Below are 16,782 nucleotides of genomic sequence, written 5' to 3'. Positions count from 1 at the left end.
CATGATCATTTGAATATTCTCCTCGATTTCTACAACGCAGCCTTGGTCGCACCATTGAGCGCCTTGTTCAACCACTCTCCAATCACCCGATTGACCTCATCCCCAGCCTGCGTCAAAGCCCAATGCGTAGCATCCACCTCGGCCCTGGTAAGGTCCTTGTAGAAAGCGTCCATGCCCTTGGACATGGCCGGCGGCAAAGCATTGTCCTTGCTCGCCGCAACAAACAGCGCCGGCATCTCAAACCTCAGCGGCGGCCCGTTCTTGGCGCGGTCCATCTCGTCCTTTGCATTGAGCTCCCTCGTGCGATACCAGTTGAGCGGGCCACGCAGCTCAGGCGCCTCCTGCAGCGCATACTGCTCGACATAGTACTCCAGCTCTTGCTCGTCCAGCAGCGGCGGCGCGCCAATCTTGTCAAGGACATCAAAGTGAACGCCGTCGCTCGTGCTGAAGCCCGCCTCGCCGTTGGGGCCCCTCCCGCCAAACATGGCCCGGAAGAAGCGCCGCAGCATGTCCTTGCCCTGGATCCGGGCCTCGACGTCCGGGCCCTTGAGCTGCAGCTGGTACTTGAAGTTGAGCATGTGGCCGGCGGCGACAATGTCCTCGAGCGGCTTGTACTCGGCGCTCAGCGGGTGCAGGGGCGTGCACACGGAGAAGACGGCCTTGACGAGCTCCGGGTGGTAGTAGGCCGTGCGCCAGACGACGGCGCCGCCCCAGTCGTGGCCGCCGAGCACGATCTGGCCATCCTGGCCGACAAAGGAGCGCGCCAGCTCGGCGATGTCGGCGGAGACGCTCTTGAGCGTGAACTGCGAGAGGTCGCGCGGCGCGTCGGTGCCCGCGTAGCCCAGCATGTTGGGGGCCACGACCTGGAAGCCCAGCGACATGAGGTAGGGGATCTGGTGGCGCCAGCCAAAGGCCATGTCGGGCCAGCCGTGGACCAGGACGACCGTCTCGAGCTTGGGGCCTTGCGGCTCGCCGAGGATGTACGAGTATGTCTTGCCGCGGATCTGCTTGGTTTCGTACTTGACCCGGGGGTCGTTTGGCTTGAGCTTGCTGGTGTCCATGTTTTTTCTTTCTTTTTCTTTTGCGGACGATTGACTGGTTGTGGAGAAGGGGCGACCAGTGCTGCGTGGTGGAAGTCTTGTTAGAAAGGTATTCAGTTGAGAAGATCGAGCTCCCGTCTAAATTGTGTACTTCATTACATCTTGTATGCAGTGAGAGAGAGAGAGAAACTGAGAGAGACTGAGAGAGACAGAAAGACTTGCCTTTGGTTCAAGGAACAGTGAGGGGCTCCGTATCACAAAAGAAACATGAAAGCTGCTTCAAGTCTGGCTCAAGCCTCTTCTTATACTCCTTCAATCAGCAGAGAGCCAACACTATGCAATGTACCTCGTAGACTCAATGAATGCCACAGTTACACAACGACGCAGGCAATTACCACACACCGAGAGCCGTCATATATACCTATATATGTGTGACAATTCAGTGACATCCACAGCGTCGAGGAAAAAAACCCCCCCACTCCGTGCCTCGGCCGGCGGTCTTCACCGAACAAGTATTAGTAGCGGACTTGGTAGGTAGTTACCTACCTGTACTAGGGGGGTCTCAAAAGCGACCGCATTCCCCGTGATAGTGGGACTATCACGGGGGGGTCGTTGAGTTGCAAAAGGACCGTTGATTCGCAAAAAAAAGATACACCACTTATAGTGTGTATGCCATACAATATGATGTACCTTAACAACCACCAATCTTGCGATTTCTAGAGTAGAAAGACTACCAGGCTGCTCCTTATTGCAAGGCGATGCTGGATTTAAGTGAAAAAGCTTTTTTTAGAGCAGAGATAATGGTTTTGGAAATCGGTACTTTAATTTATATGGCATGCACACCAAGACTGAAGTATTTTGCGAATCAACGACCCTTTTGCAAATCAACGTGCCCCCCGTCCTAGTGGGGCTAGGATGGGAAACGCGGTCGTTTTTGAGACCCCCCTAGTAGTAGTACGACTACGGAGTTTTACCTCAAACCCCCCCGTCCGTGGGTATCAGAGCAGGGGTTTGGACAAGTGCCGAGGCTGCTCTTGGTCGACATGTCTGCGTCTTTCGGAAGAGACATGAATGGGGCATGCGAAGTATCAGTAGGTACCTAATCTATCCCAAGTTTGGAAGCTATGACATGTATCAGCTTCGTTTAGACCTGACCGTGGGTACCTACTACCTACCTATGCATGGACACTTGTTGTATCAAAATGCAGCAATATTTGTCGCCGTTGATCATTGAATGATCTGCCGGAGCTACTGTACGGGATATAGAGGGCTGCATCTGGAAACCTGAGTTAATGGTATTGATACTAGCCTCTCCACTACATTCATTGGCCCGTCGACATATGCTTCTTTTTCTGTGTTCCACGCATCTCACAAAAACTCTTGGCTGCTAGGTTGCTAGTCATGGTGACAATGTCTGCTCTACATAGCCATAGCCGTAAATTGGTGACAATGTCGACGCCCCCAGTTATACACGTAGCAGTGCCCGTCTCTCGAATGTCTCTTGACTATACGACATGTCTGCAGCCTCCAGGACAGCAGAACTACAACGACACCGTAGTGTAGCTGAACAAACCTGTAATTCGGTAATCACATGGGGAAAGAAGAACAAGGAAAAAAAGGTATCACAAAGGGGCCTCCAGCAGCAGCGCAAGGGAGACCTGGGGGAAATCATCGATGGGGTAAGTCAGTAAATCACCATGTCCTCCTCTGCCTCCTCCAGGTCGCCACCAAGCTCGTCATGGTGTCCCTTGTGCCCGTCGGAGGACGCTCTCCGCTCCTGTACCTGTGGCTTGTCCGCGCTGCCGTGGCGAGGGCTTTGGGGCGGACTCTCGCCCTCGGGCGCTCTCGCGGCAGCGGGTTCATCAGGGGTCACGCTTCGTTGCCTCGTTGGGGGACCATACCGCTCAATATGCCGCTGCCTTCGGGCCTTGAACTGCTCTGCCTCCTTGTCGTTGGCGATTTTCGCCTGTTGCATCTGGTCTTCGATGGTGTCCTTTTGGGCGGCTGTTGTTCTCCATGGAAGATAGAACTGCACATGGCCAGCGTTAGCGTATGTCATCCAATAGAGAGAGATGGCCAACAAGCCTAGGGGTGCATACGATTGCAGGCTCTGCTCTGGTCCGCAAGAACCTCGCCATGGCCAGTCGTTTTTCGTGCTTCTTCTTCATCTAAGCATCCCCGAGTTAGCATCATCAACCTTCCTCATATCAAAAGTGCCCATCGTATCGCCATACCACTTGTTCTTCAAACACAATCTGATCCGCCATGCGCACGGCGCGCAGCTTCTCCAGCCTCTCGCTTCTCCGCTGGTCGTCTTCAGCCATTTGCTTCTGCATGCGGTCCTGCTGCCGACGCTCAATCTCCTGTCGGCGCTTCTGCTGCTGAGACGTGTTAGAAGTCTGGCTCAGGGTACTCATAAGGCCGCCAAACAGTCGCTTCCCGCGCCGCTTCTCCTCCTGCATAACCTGCTTGCGCCGGTCCTCTACCGCGGCGGTTGACGGTGCGCCTTCCTTTGCATCGTCGTCGCGACGGCCATGGTTGGGAGATGGCTGTCGTTGCGAAGATGCAGCATTGTCCCCTGGCTCTTCACTGTCGCGGCGCTCATGGCTGGGCGATGGCTGCCGTTGGGAAGATGTAGTATCGTCGCGGTGGTCATGACTGGGCGACGGTTCTCGTCGCAAAGGCGCAGCATCGTCGCCTGGCTCTTTGCCGTCGCGGTGGTCGTGACTAGGCGAAGGTTGTCTTTCCAGAGGTGCGCCATCATCGTCCCTATTGTCACTCTCGCCGTCGTGCTTCACGCGCTTGGAGGAATCTTCCTCGGGGGCTTCGTCTTCGGCTTTCCGCTTGAGGGACGTGTCTGGAGCCTTCTCCGGAGTCGCTTGGCTCTCTTCAACCGGCTTTCGCAGCTCAACCCTGACAAAAGGCAAACATTGCCTGTCAGTCTTCGAGCTTGCGATCACGAACGGCAGCCCACACTTACGTCTCCGGCTCCGTCTCCCCCATCGTAGCCATTTGTCGTCGCCAAAAGCAGGCTACCTCGTCAATTAAAAAAGCAACACAAATGACACTTCTCGACCAAAAACCCGATGCGAAGCGATATGACAAGGCTGAGAGGCTGTGTGTTTCTTGTCCGGAAAACGAAACAAAAAAGATGTTCTCAAGGCTTGAGTGCGAAAGGAAAAAGAAAGCTTGACCTACTAAACAATTGACTGGTTCAATTGGCGTCTCTTTTCCCCCCACCATCGGAAAGCTGCCTCTTTAGCGCGTTGATTGGTGAATAAGCTGCCGCTTCTTGCTGTACGTAGTAGGTACTAGTATCACTTTTTTTCGCCTCCAGCTCTTCTCTTTTTTGCCCTTTCAGTTCTTATTAACGTCACTGCAAGGCTGATGAGAAATCCACACGCTTGCAGCTGTTACTAGATTGTCCCTGGGCGATCTTTGGAATCTGTAGCGCTATTCGCAACTCTTCTTTCGCCTTCTTCCTCTTCACATTCTTCTGATATATCAAACTTCAAATCCCTTCTTCTCTTCACCTCAACACCAACAAACAGCGACAACAGCAATCTCCTAACAAACCTCTCCCTCTCTTTTCTTTCTCTCATTCACCCACAATGTCTCGCCATCATCCGTAAGCTATCCCCATTCCTATCCCCTCTCTCTCTCTCTCTCTCCCAATTCGCCAAACAAAACACAACGATACTAACCAAGCCTCTCTCTTCACTCCCTACAGCGACCTCGTCATGTGCCGCAAGCAGCCCGGCATCGCCATCGGCCGCCTCTGCGACAAGTGCGACGGCAAATGCCCCGTCTGCGACTCCTACGTCCGCCCCACGACGCTCGTGCGCATCTGCGACGAGTGCAGCTTCGGCAACTACCAGAACAAGTGCGTCGTCTGCGGCGGCGAGGGCATCTCCGACGCCTTTTACTGCTACGAGTGCACGCGCCTCGAGAAGGATCGCGACGGGTGTCCCAAGATTATCAATCTGGGCAGTTCAAGGACAGACGTACGTTTTCTTCTTTCCCCTCTGGTTCTTCCCCCTACGGTCTCTCTCTCTCTCTCTCTCTCGTTACGCGATATTGTCGCGTTGTTCTCCGGGAGGACGTCCAATTGTGTGTGTGCGTGTGTTTTGGATGCTAACGTTGCCATGTTTTGCAGTTATTTTACCAAAAGAAAACGAATCGGCAAGCGAATTATTAACACAGCGGTGGCCCGGGTCTGGGCAGGACGGCGGTTGTGGAGGAGCACGCAAGAACCCTTTCATGTCATATTTGAAGAATGTGTGCGTCTGTACATCTGGAATGGAGTTTTCGGCGTTAGGAAGACGAGTAATAGGGGCATCATCGCAGCCTGTTTGAATTATGGATCTGGCTTTGCAAACACATCACATGTATCGACAAGAGTTTGTTAGACTACCACCCGATATACCAGGCTTTACAAGATGACTTTAAATCTACAGAGCTATCAAGAGCAAAAGGGCGTATTCATCATAATATTATATCGTGTCCGCGAGGACTTGGGACGACTGCAGTACAGCCAAATACCAGCTAGGTATCCAACAAAAAAAACTCCATCTCCATGCAGCTCAGAGAGAATTACAGACAAAGGAAAATAATTATAAAGAATTCAATGGTGTACAGTCTCCCGGGGCCCGCGTCCGCTCTTTTTAAATGTAACTGACCTTGGTACCCATACCCACTGTTGCGGCAACTTTTGCCCAAGCTTTGCCCACAATCTGCTCCAGACGCTGTCTCGTGGCCTTGTGGCCCAGCATGACGAGCAGGCCCATGGTGAAGACCAGCAGCTTCATGACTACGGCCGGGTTGCCCTTGAATGAGCTGGCGAGGCTCTCAAACAGGGTTCGGAACCGCGACAGGATCATGGTAGCCCGGGCCGTGATGGTGGTGGACCCGGACGTAGTCGCGGCCTTGGATCGCGACTTGCCCGTCGGGCGTGGAGGGCGCGCAACGTTGTTCTGGGGCGATCCCGGCGGCTGTGCTCTCCCTACTCCGCTAAAGCTGGGCGTCTGTTCGATGCCGTAGTCGCCCTCGCTGGTCTCTCGCATCTGCCGCTCCTCGTTGAGCCGTTTCCGTTCCTTCTCCTCGTTCTCAGCCTTGAGCCGCTTCGCCTCGGCAATGTCCCGCTGCAGCTGTTCCTCCTGTCGTTGGCGCTCTTCCCGTTCTCGTTTTTCGTGCTCCTCTTGCTCCTCCTGCAGGCTTTGCAGGGCTTGCAAGAAAGCCTCTCTGCGCTCTTCATCGAGCACGGCGCTGACGTTGATGAATTCGCGAGCATATTCCCACTCGTTGTTCTGGGGAAGGACATGGAGAGTATAGAGCTCCAGGAGCTTGACGCGGGAATTGAGATCTCCCGGGGTATTCGCGCCATTGGCTCTTCTAGCGGGAGACTGGTAGCGACGCGACGGCGCTGTGAAGTCGTTGAGATCAAGGTTGGGAATGTTTGACGAGGCGAGGAAGTTTTCCAGCCTCTTCTGATTCAGACTCTGGTCACGGGCATGCGCAAGCAGCAGCGTCGCGCTATCATCGCGCATTTGGGTCAGTCGCGGTGCTTGAAGTCGTGCAATTTGGCACAGAGGCGGGTATTGGGTCGAGACTCACAGATTAATCACCACGTCCGCATCAACATCACCCTCGACGCCGTGGTAGCCATTCTTGACCACTTCCTCCCAGATGGAGCCATCCCGCACCTTGGTGCACAGCGCCCTCCACTCCTGATTGCCAAAGGCCTCCTTGCCCTCTTCGGGCTCCAGCTCGACAATTGCATTCAGCAGCGTCAAGTACAGGCTCCAGACCTTGATCCGGGTCCCTCGCGACGACTTGGCCACGGGCACCGGCTCGCCATCGTCGGCCGAGCTGGGCGGTGTGATGATCGGGCGCAGCGTGCTGAGAGCCTCGGGCAGGCGACGCGTCAGGAACAGGGTCGAGGCTTGTCGGTACGTCTTGGACACGGGCGAGATACGCTTCGAGCCGGACGACGACAGGGAGGAGATGGACGAGGCCAAGAGGCCGCTGCCAAAGGACTCGCTGCTCGACGTGGCCGGGTTGAACGAGGCGGTATAAGAGCCGCCGTACGCCATGGCGAGGAGAGGGCGAGGCTGTTTCCGGATCAACGGCGACGGACCGGGCGAGAGGCGATGAGGATGATGGAAGTCGGCGATGGCGTCAGTCAAGTCGGGATTGGGAGGCCCAGGCCAGGTCCGCCGGGTCGGTAGGTATGAACAAGGAGAGGAAGCAAGCGCCAATCAAGGGCTACTCTATCCCTATGCCATGCGCGCACCGCTAGAAGACAAAAAATTCGAGCCCGGGATCAATGAGGAAAAGGGATGGCAAGGGAGAGGAGACGAAGCAAGTAACAAGATGATGGCGCGATGTCAGATATAACAGGTAAGTAGGTAGGTACCTATTACAAGTAGCACGGAAGCGGGAGGCCTAAGGAAAGGTTCTAGTAGTAGGTAGGTAGAGGTAGGTAGAGGTAGGTAGGTAGGAGATAGAAGTAAGGTAGGTAGGCAGGTAAACAGAGTGATGATTCAGCTGCGCTGGTCTGTCATGGAGTGTGTTTTTGTCCACCGCCGACGACCTGCAAGCACTTCAGGTCATATTATTATTATTACTACTTATTGACTGTGGCTGGCGGTGGGCAGACCAGCCTTTTTTTCCCTCCCTCCCAAAAAACGGCCCCAGCTGTTGCTGTCTGAGCCTCGGCACCTCCAGAGCGGCCTGCGCGGGTTCCACACAGCTGAGCAGAGGTCAACCGAGGCCGGCTTGCGATGGCGCCTGCTATCCGCTACCTGTCCTGTCGCGCAGACTGCTGTGTGACACTGGGTACCGCGCTAACCTCCGCTATCCGATCTACTTGCGGCCAACACCTGATGGATGCTCTCTTGCTGTGGCAGGGATCAACCCTTGAGGCCAAGAGCCGGAGATGAAGAGCCCGTTCGAGAAGCCCGCCATCGCGCTGCGGTGCTGCTGTTCATTTCAATTTCATTCGGGGGCCTGCGCGTTCATGGATGGGGCTGCTCGTCTCGGGTCAGTGCAGGAGTCGTGTCGTGTTGAATGTGACCATAAAGTGCGGTAGTAGTAGTATTATTACGGAATGTCACGGTTTCGAGGGGAGTTGGCAGGTGACCCGGAAGCATGTGAATCTATCTCCCTTCGTCTACCTAGGTAAAAGTGTCTCTGGCGTCCAGCGGCCGTCTTTGTGTGTGCTACCCATTTCAACGGGAATTCCAATCAATGCATCGTCGTTAGCTTCGTAAGTATCTTGAACCGTTTCCAGATGGCCATAAGAGACAACAGTAAAGCACCCAAAACACCAGACGTCTTATGTACACTTATATATCACCATGATCGTCATCTCCTGGTCCTGTCCCCCGCAAAAGGTCTCTCATGATGCAGCCCCGCGCTGTCTTCGTGTCCTCCGCGGCGACGCCTCAACATCCTGCTTCGCAACAATGATGCTCTCCTCGTGGTCTATCACCGAAGTCGATGCCTCCAAAAGCTCGTCTTGCCGTATCCAGCCAGCCTCCAACGCAAAGCAGGCCACGTCGGCCGCGCATCCAAAGGAAGGCACATTCTTGGGAGCGTCTGGGTTCAGATACCTCCACAGCTCTGCCGTCTCCTTGGTGAACTTTGCAAGCTCCCTCTTGGTCCCCTGGAAATTCTCCACCAGGTACTCGTAGGTGTAAGCCAGCCAGAGCACGTTTGTGTAAGGCGCATACACATCCCAAGAAAGCGGCCCGTCGATGCCCTTGGCGTATGGAACGTGGTGGGCTTCTGGTGGGAGCCAGTCTCTGTCAGCCCGAAGCAGAAAGGATCGCATCTGCCGGTATACTTTGCACTGCGGATTGTAGGTGCTGGTGAAGAGGCTGAGGTCTCTCTCTAGGTCGTACACAATGGGCGCGGCATCATCGTTGGACAAGTCCTCGGCTCGCGAAAGGCCGTAGTCCAAAATTGTGATTTCCAGGCCCGAGTATCCAAAGAAGCCGTCTGCTGTAGGAGGCCTCTTCCTGGGAGGACGTGCTTGTTTGATGCAGAGATTGCCCTCGTGCAAGTCTCGATGCTGTGGTGAGTTAGACCACTGCCATTGACAGGATTGGGTGGTTGGAAAAGTAGGGGTTGAAATGTACTGACCTCAAACATGGCAACCTCTTCAGCCCTCGCCAACGCTATCGTCTCCAATAGAAATATATCCCATAACTGGTCTGCGCTGTCCAGCTCCCAGTTCTCCAGAGACTTTCCCGCGTCTCCTAGCTCCACCACTAAGAACTTGGTATCATCCAGATACCGACTCGGTGATGGATAATACTGCGCTCTTCCGGGGTCTTCCCTCTTCATCTTCTTCTGGACCGTCTGATGCGTTTCGAGAAGCTCCGGCGTCGTCTTGCCCTGGACAATATACCGCTCCTTGTACACGGCAAACCCGGGAATATCAGACAGCCACTCGGAGATTTGCAGCTCGTTGTTGACGTCGCTCTCTGAATGTGGCTCCTCGTCGACAAGACCCGCGGCCACTTGCGTCTTGGTCAGCGCTTTGATTGGCGAGGGGAGTCGAATGGCCTTGATGATGCTCGTGCCTCGCTTGTTGGTGACGCGGTATACCTCTGCGGATGAGGCCTCGGCAATCTTGACAATCTGGTCTCCGGGAGGACAGACATCGCTCCACGTGAGGACTCGCAGGGACTCATGCGCTGTTGGAGATGTGCGCTTTACCGGGCTGAGCCTTGACCTGGTCTTTCTCGGCTTGGCTTTTGTTTCTTCTACTTTGACTTTTTGGTGTAGCGTGACCTCATCTTCCAGGACCGATATTCTCTTTTTCGGAATCTCATTCTTGATGGCACTCGTCCTTCGCGAAAGGGGTGAATCCACGTCCACCTTGAGCTCAGAGACATCAGGCACCTCGGCCTCATCCACCACAATCAGCGGGTCCTTCTCAGAGAACCTCTTTGGCTTGATGGGTCCCCTAGGGGTGTCGTAGATTTGTATCTCTGATATCCTCCTCGTCAGGGGCGTGACTGGGTCCTCGACTGCCTGTGCATATTGGTGTTGTTTGGCTCGCGGCTCTCGGACTGGAGTTTGAACCAGTTCCGCAAACATCTTCTCCGCCGTGGACTTTTTGGATTGCTTTCCATATTGCCGGGTAGCTGTTGTGCGTCGCATCTTTGATTTACAAGCTTGTGCTGTTTGGGTCTTTGCTTGGCGATCCTGACTTGTTCAACGTGATGGATGCTCACGTTGGGCATTTGAAGATGTCGGGTCCGTGGTTGACCAGGCAACAGCGTCTTGTTGGCGGTGTTAGTCAGCCCGGAATGGACCGCTGGAGTGCAACGTCATATGTGTTTGTTTCCACGAGGCAGCGCTAACACTCGGTTAAGGTTGATGTAGGGATTGATTATCAAGCCTCTCCAACTGAGTAGCAAGCCTCTCAAGGTGCAAGCTGCCAATCGTCCATTAGTCCAACTCGGGGATGCCTCAAGACGCACATTACTTTCCCAGTACATATATAACTAATGTTACCCATTAACCCTAACTCTAACCACTAACCCTAACCTTAATAACTAACCCTAACAGCTAACCTGAGGTTTGGCCTATATACAGCTTTTTTTTTTATCTTAATATGACTTTTGTATAGTAAAATGTATAGTCTTGATTATAGGGGTAGATCGTGCTTCTTAGGTACTGAAGAGGCTTGCTACTCAGTCAGAGAGGCTTGATAATCAATCCCTTGATGTAAGGTACTGTCAGATTTGATGGATCTTGTCTTCAATGCTCATACTACCCATGATAAGAATGGTTGACATACGCACACGAACAAGGCTGTAGCTCAATTGATAGCTACGAATGGTTGACAATGCTGGTAATCACACTGTATTAGTACCGCCTGCCAGTAGTACAATCTGTAGTCTGCATGTGTTGGGGAAGCTAAGCTCTGACGAGCTACATGGGGGGGCGAAGAGACCCTTGAGGGACGCACAATGAGATTCAAGTGACTACTGCGGACATTGAACTGCCTATATGGATTATATCACAAATTTGATCGAACCAATTGGATGTAAAGCTGCTTCAGAAGGACGGGCATCAACCAGCCTCTTCTCTGTTACAGTACAAGACCTAGAAAAAGACCAGTATCGAGCAACAACTTGAAATTCCCCAGACAGACTACCTAAAGCAGGAAGCGCAGAGAAAGCTGGACCCCACTCTAACAGCCTTGGGGAACCTCCGCAAAAGAATCCACGTTGGCTCAATTGGCCTCTCTCGTCTCTTCTTCTTCTTCTTCCTCCTCCTCCTCCTCCAACCTCTCGCCATTGATCTCGCCAATCCGCCATGGCCGACGTCCTCAAGAACATGTTTGGAGGCGCAAAGCCGGAGCAGCCTGCTGCCGCCAAGCCAGACTCTGGTAAGTTGTCCTTTTCCCCCTCTCTCTTGTCAGAGGATTCTACTATAACTCGCCCCGTCACAACTTGTCTGTGATGATGGCGACAGCCTCCACCACCAGAGAATGAACAAGACAAGGCTGACCCTATGTTTGCTCCCCCAGACTTTGCCGACTTCGCCGGAGCTCCCGATGCCGTCCCCGAGGCCGCTCCCCAGGCCGCGACGCTGACCGGATCCGCCGCGCAGCCCACGGGCGACGTCGTCTGGACCAAGTGGTACAACGTCCACGAGCGCCACTCGCTGTCCGAGTTCAAGCCCGAGGGCATCATCCTCGTCATCGCCTCCGTCATCTTCCTGCTGCACATCTTTGGCACGCGCGCGAACCGCGCCAAGGCCAGGGCCTGGATCCAGGCTCACGCCCCCGTCATGAAGCGCGAGTTCGCGTCCGTCGGCTTCCGGGGCGTGCCCACGCTCGATGCCGACTTTGACCCCAATTCGTTCATCAAGGAGAAGTCGCTCTTTGAGTTTGCCTCGTATGCCACTGGTCGCCAGAACGTTGCGTTCATGGACGTCAAGATCACCCTCGCCAAGAGGTTCAACCCTTTCCTGCACTACATCGAGCACGGATTGTCTCTCATCACCGACACCTTCCCCGCCCCCGAGGAGGCTGTCGAGGCGACCATCTACCCCTTTGACGGCAAGGAGGAGCTCACTCTGCCCCCCTCGGCCGGCGGTGTGGATGCGCGCCCCAAGGACAGCAAGAGCACGTACGACGGCTTTGTCTGGGCCATTGTCAACAAGTCCAGCATGCAGAGGCTGCGCGACGAACGCTACGACGTCTCTCTGACCGCTACCAAGGACAACTCCAAGCTGCCCGAGTGGCTGACTATCATGAGCGAGAGCGCCGAGATCACTGACACCTTCCTGACCCCTGAGCTGATTGAGGCCGTCACCAAGGCGGGCGACTTGTTCGACTACATCATCATCTCTGACCAGCCCGTCGAGAAGCCCACTCGCCTGGAAGAGACGACCCCCCGCAAGCGATTGTTCCTCAAGTACCGCCTCCCGTCCAACAACAAGTATGACCAGTTCTTGCCCCTGTTTGAGCACTTCCTCCGCATCCCCGACGCCCTCGTCAGGGACGCCCACTTCCGCCCCGAGGTCCTCAAGCGAGTCCGCGCCACCCGCGAGGCCATGATTGCGCAGATCAAGAAGGCGATTGAGGAGGAGAAGAACGAGGAGCGCCTGCTCGAGAAGGAAAAGGCCAAGAAGGCCAAGCGAGATGCCGAGCTCAAGGGCCTGGACGCCAAGGCGCAGAAGAAGTATCTCGAGAAGGAGAGGGAGAAGGAGCTGCGCAAGTCGCAGAAGCGGATGACGATGCGAGGTTAAGTTACGGGAAAGTGTTGGACGATGGCACGACAAGGCGGCGTTACTTGTGGCAAGGGGAGAGAGGGGGGGGGACGAGTATGAAATGGTGTAATATGTACGAAAACTTCCTGTACATTTCGATGCTGGGGATCGTTTCCGATGACTTGTTGCTCACATGCTGATGGTTGGGCATGGGAAGGGCTGAGTTGTATGAGATTTCCACTCCAAGGGCAAAGGGAAAAGTATCTAGTAATCTAATGATACCATGCACATTGATGATGATGATGCAGTTGCTTTGCGTCTTCGATTGATCACATTCATGAGGCTATCTCACGTGTCATCATTTTGCCTCTTTGCTCAGCAGATCCTCCACCCTTTTAACCTTGTCCTCTGCAGTCTGCTTCTTGTCCGTCCTGTCAGAGTGTCAGTCAGAGACAAAAAAAAAGCCGTCAGCCCAGCAAAGGTACTATCAAAAGTAGTACTAGATGAAGGAGCATCGCAAGACACAAAAAAAGGAAACTCACCTCGTGCCAACCCTCATGGACGACTGAACCCTGACAACGCCCCTCTCGTGAACCGCGGCATGGGCTTTGCCGATTACCGTCATGACATCGATCCAGCTGCCCTCTGCACACACACAAGCACGTCAGCCAGCCCGAACCTCCCTCCTTTTTTCAAGCCCCTTGTTGAGCACCTGAAAAGGAAAAGAAGAAGAAGAAAAAAAACCTACCGACTGTCGTTCCGGCAGAGTGCATCGTGTACTTGAGCCCGCTCGCCTTGAGCACGCGCTGGACTTGGGCGACTTCTTCTGCCACGGAGACGCTTCCCGTGCCGACCTGTCCAGCATCTCAGCATTCAGGAAACCCCGATATAAGTATGTTTTGATTTCTCTTCTTTTGAGAGAGTGGGAGATTGGTAGGGGGAAAATGACGGACTGGAATCAGACAGAAATCAGCATAGCACGATGCCGGCGTCGGAATGGAGTCGTAGTCCATGGTCTTTGCGACGGTGGTGGTGAATGCTCGGCGGAATGGGTAGGAAGCGTAGATTTGCCGTGAGGGGGAGATGAGGCGGAGCATTCAAGGGATTTGTCGAGGGAAAGTTGGTGGTGCTTTTGTGTTCTTTGAGAGGAAGAGGTGGTGAGACGAGGTTGAGCTTGAGAGGTGAGGATGATGCATGTATGTATGTATGTACGTATGGAGGGGTTGGATCGTTTATCGAATATGGTTGGTTTTTAGCGGCTTTTGTCAGGCCAGGCTGTGTGCGTGATAACTCAGACTATGATTTGTAGCAAGTTTGACACAGTTTAAGAGACGACCTGAACATCAACTCTTGACCGTCAAAGTCTTGATTGCGATATATAGCAAGAGGCACTTTTCATTCGTCATCTCAATGCTTAGTTGAAGCGAAATCTATAACCTCAAAATAACAGAGACTGGTTTGTTTCCTTTTTGCTCTATATGGAAGAAATGAAGCCCAACACAATGCAGTCTAGATTGCCTTTTCGTAAAAGAAGAAGAAAAACAAAAGAAGAAGAAGGGAAAAAAGGGAAACGCCTCGCTTAAATGAATGCCAAATGAATGTCCCCTCAAAGATGCCCCGATATCTCATTTTTCCCCCCAGGGTCCGGCCTCTCTCGTATCCAGGCTTACATTCTTCCCGCATTGAGATACAATTACTACCCCCTTAAATCATCAGCAGCGTCGCCGCCAGAAAGGCAATCAGCGCCCCCGTGCCAAACTCGCGCGTCTGGTTCGTCCCGTCGGCCGAGGAGGAATCGCTCGCGCTGCTGTCGGCCGAGGCGTTGGTCCTCCCGCTGGCCTGGCTGATGCCGTTGCTGTCGTCGGCGGCCTTGACCGTGTCGCCCTTGTCCCAGAAGTCGACGAGGACAAAGGTCGGGCGGTGGTTCCACTGGTCGTTGCACTGCTGGATGTGCTGGCCCAGGTTCCCCGCGTCCGAGGTGGCGGCGCTGTTGACGAGGGCAATGTTTTCCGTGTCGGGGATGTTGATGCCGGCCGTGATCTCCTCGTCCTTGAAGTGGTTGACGAGCCCCATGAAGCCGTGGGAGAAGGCGTTGGCGGCGGTGCCGGCGTCCGAGGGCCGGTCGACGGTGCAGTTGAAGCCGTCGAGCGAGAGGACGGTGAAGGGCGTCTCGAAGACGTAGTCGAACTCGGGCAGGAGGTAGGGGCTCGCGGACGAGGCGTCGATGTTGGTGATGAAGGACACGACGCGCGTGTTGTTGGCGATCATGGACCGCAGGCTGGGCCATTCTTGGGTGGCGCTCGGCGGGACGTAGCCGAACTTGGCGAGGCCGGCCTGCTGGTAGGCGGCGGCGAACTGCGAGGCGTCGGCGTTGTCCGAGTTGACGAGCAGGATGGTGACGACGTCGGACGGGTGGCCGGCGACCCAGTCGGCGATGCGGGCCAGCCAGCTCTCGAGCGGCCCGGCGTCGAGCAGGCCGCACGACGTGTGGCACAGGCGCAGCGTGCCGTTCTCGTGGTGCACCTGCGCCTGCAGCAGCCGCAGGCCGGCGTCGAGGGCCAGCGTGGCGTTGAGGAACTGGTTGCCGGCGATGGAGTTGCCCGTGCTGTCGTCGCGCAGAAAGGCGCTGTCGTGGGCGCCCATGTGCGTGATGTCGCTGTAGTGGCGGTCACACAGCACCGGCGAGTTGTTGCAGACCTGGGACGACGACGACGACGACGACGAGTTTGACGATGATGACGAGGTCGATGCCGGTGATGAGACGACGGAGGTTGAGGCGGAGGAGGAGGAGGCTGCCACGGCCGGTGAGGCTTGCTGGGGCATGGCCGAGACGCCGGCGATGCCGACCAGGGCGCCGGCCAAGATGCCGGACAGCGAGAAGCGCATGTTTGTCTTTGGGGCTTTTTTCTTGAAGGTTCTTTGCCCTTGAATGACTTGGATGAGATGAGGTTTGATCAGGCGTTGCACCCCCCCCTAGATTGCCCCCCTTGTCAGCTATCAGATGCTCATGTAAAAGGTGGTGAGGATGGAGTCGCTTAGATCGATCCATGCATCACTTACCTTGGCTGTACCAAGTTTTTCGATCAAGTCTGAGCGATGTATGGGAGTTTGATATGAAAAGGGGGCAAGGGATATGACTGGGTATATATGTATCCTTGCGAGGTTGTGAGAGTGAAGATGTACAGGATCTTTGATATTGGTAGGTATCCAAGAGCGAGAGACACGAATGGGACGAGACGACGAAAGGGGAAATACAGATGCGAAAGAGGTCAATCCATGAAACACTAGCAAAGCATTTATGAAGAAGCGAAGGAGGTATTGATAAACGATCCCCAGACCAGAATAGAAAGAAGGAAAACGATATAAAAGAAAAGATTGATCCTGCAAGAGAGTGAGAGAAATGGAGAAGAAGAAGAAAAGGTGTAGTGTATGAGAGAAGAGAAGTTCGCTGGACCCCCTATCGAGCACGAAGAAGCGAAACAGATTGAACTGACAATCTTGCTGTCTAAGCGGATGGATCCCTGCGTCTTTCCTTGGAAGTTTTGTCAGTGTATTAGGTACATAGTATTATCGGGAGCTGCGCCTCGAGACGTCAGCAGTGGAGACGCGCTGAAACTGCACAAGACGGAGAGAGAAAGACCCCTGGGCTAAGACGGGGCGGCATTTGCAGATCTGATGGAGGCGGCTCTGTTTGGTGGTGATACAGTATCAATTTCGCAAGGTGACGAAGATTCTTTACTTGGTTGATATTGAACCATACAGTACTGTATCTATAAAGACGAAATGATGAGATGGGGTGCCTAGCAATAAGGTAGAGAAGATATAGTCTGTATCATTATTACCTACCACCTCTTCCGTAACACTTACATCTTCAAGCCCCGACAACGCCCAAAAACGTGCCACAAACCAAGGTAGGTAGGTATTATTGCAAGGCAACCCAGCAAATGGCCTCTACAAATGGCTCGCCGTACTCTATGTACTATACTGTGTCTATACTGTACCAGTT

At 54.2% G+C, this 16,782-nt stretch overlaps 8 protein-coding genes across 8 annotated transcripts; 2 read left to right on the top strand and 6 right to left on the bottom strand.

The window, feature by feature from the left end:
- Positions 1 to 29: 29 nt before the first annotated feature.
- TRIREDRAFT_53220 (uncharacterized protein) lies at positions 30 to 1,061 on the bottom strand (the record flags this gene model as incomplete). The annotated part of the gene is made up of 1 exon (XM_006961139.1): positions 30 to 1,061. The coding sequence occupies one exon, from the start codon at positions 1,059 to 1,061 to the stop codon at positions 30 to 32; it is 1,032 nt and encodes a 343-aa protein (XP_006961201.1).
- A 1,882-nt stretch (positions 1,062 to 2,943) lies between these two features.
- Positions 2,944 to 3,520, bottom strand: TRIREDRAFT_54285 (uncharacterized protein; the record flags this gene model as incomplete). The annotated part of the gene is made up of 3 exons (XM_006961138.1): positions 2,944 to 3,069; positions 3,140 to 3,208; positions 3,275 to 3,520. Coding segments are annotated over 3 exons (441 nt in total), but the record flags the coding sequence as incomplete, so codon positions are not given.
- A 1,131-nt stretch (positions 3,521 to 4,651) lies between these two features.
- Positions 4,652 to 5,238, top strand: TRIREDRAFT_102603 (uncharacterized protein; the record flags this gene model as incomplete). Its single annotated transcript, XM_006961541.1, has 3 exons — positions 4,652 to 4,668; positions 4,771 to 5,044; positions 5,197 to 5,238. The coding sequence occupies 3 exons, from the start codon at positions 4,652 to 4,654 to the stop codon at positions 5,236 to 5,238; spliced, it is 333 nt and encodes a 110-aa protein (XP_006961603.1).
- Positions 5,239 to 5,461: 223 nt separating this feature from the next.
- TRIREDRAFT_73749 (uncharacterized protein) lies at positions 5,462 to 7,565 on the bottom strand. The gene is made up of 2 exons (XM_006961137.1): positions 6,654 to 7,565; positions 5,462 to 6,572 (listed from the first exon to the last, which is right to left on the bottom strand). The coding sequence occupies exons 1-2, from the start codon at positions 7,130 to 7,132 to the stop codon at positions 5,705 to 5,707; spliced, it is 1,347 nt and encodes a 448-aa protein (XP_006961199.1). The 5' UTR covers positions 7,133 to 7,565; the 3' UTR covers positions 5,462 to 5,704.
- An 874-nt stretch (positions 7,566 to 8,439) lies between these two features.
- TRIREDRAFT_54171 (uncharacterized protein) lies at positions 8,440 to 9,803 on the bottom strand (the record flags this gene model as incomplete). Its single annotated transcript, XM_006961136.1, has 2 exons — positions 8,440 to 9,114; positions 9,186 to 9,803. Coding segments are annotated over 2 exons (1,293 nt in total), but the record flags the coding sequence as incomplete, so codon positions are not given.
- Positions 9,804 to 11,375: 1,572 nt separating this feature from the next.
- TRIREDRAFT_119638 (uncharacterized protein) lies at positions 11,376 to 12,981 on the top strand (the record flags this gene model as incomplete). Its single annotated transcript, XM_006961540.1, has 2 exons — positions 11,376 to 11,448; positions 11,590 to 12,981. The coding sequence occupies 2 exons, from the start codon at positions 11,376 to 11,378 to the stop codon at positions 12,813 to 12,815; spliced, it is 1,299 nt and encodes a 432-aa protein (XP_006961602.1). The 3' UTR covers positions 12,816 to 12,981.
- A 153-nt stretch (positions 12,982 to 13,134) lies between these two features.
- Positions 13,135 to 13,789, bottom strand: TRIREDRAFT_102599 (uncharacterized protein; the record flags this gene model as incomplete). The annotated part of the gene is made up of 4 exons (XM_006961135.1): positions 13,135 to 13,207; positions 13,319 to 13,421; positions 13,525 to 13,630; positions 13,730 to 13,789. 4 exons carry the CDS (start codon positions 13,787 to 13,789, stop codon positions 13,135 to 13,137), a joined length of 342 nt encoding a protein of 113 aa, XP_006961197.1.
- Positions 13,790 to 14,480: 691 nt separating this feature from the next.
- TRIREDRAFT_53495 (uncharacterized protein) lies at positions 14,481 to 15,599 on the bottom strand (the record flags this gene model as incomplete). Its single annotated transcript, XM_006961134.1, has 1 exon — positions 14,481 to 15,599. One exon carries the CDS (start codon positions 15,597 to 15,599, stop codon positions 14,481 to 14,483), a length of 1,119 nt encoding a protein of 372 aa, XP_006961196.1.
- Between the last annotated feature and the right edge of the window lie 1,183 nt (positions 15,600 to 16,782).

The sequence above is a fragment of the Trichoderma reesei genome, assembly GCF_000167675.1.
Source record: "Trichoderma reesei QM6a unplaced genomic scaffold TRIREscaffold_1, whole genome shotgun sequence".
In the NCBI taxonomy this organism is placed as follows: domain Eukaryota; kingdom Fungi; phylum Ascomycota; class Sordariomycetes; order Hypocreales; family Hypocreaceae; genus Trichoderma; species Trichoderma reesei.
Note: the sequence above shows the minus strand (reverse complement) of the source record. Positions and strands in the feature narration are given on the sequence as shown.

What these genes read in the sequence shown, in the direction of transcription:
- TRIREDRAFT_73749 (XM_006961137.1), bottom strand. Translation starts at nt 7,132, where the DNA reads ATGGCGTACGGCGGCTCTTATACCGCCTCGTTCAACCCGGCCACGTCG. An exon ending in GCGGACGTGGTGATTAATCT is followed by an intron (nt 6,573 to 6,653) that starts GTGAGTCTCGAC and finishes GCGCGATGATAG; the next exon opens with CGCGACGCTGCTGCTTGCGC.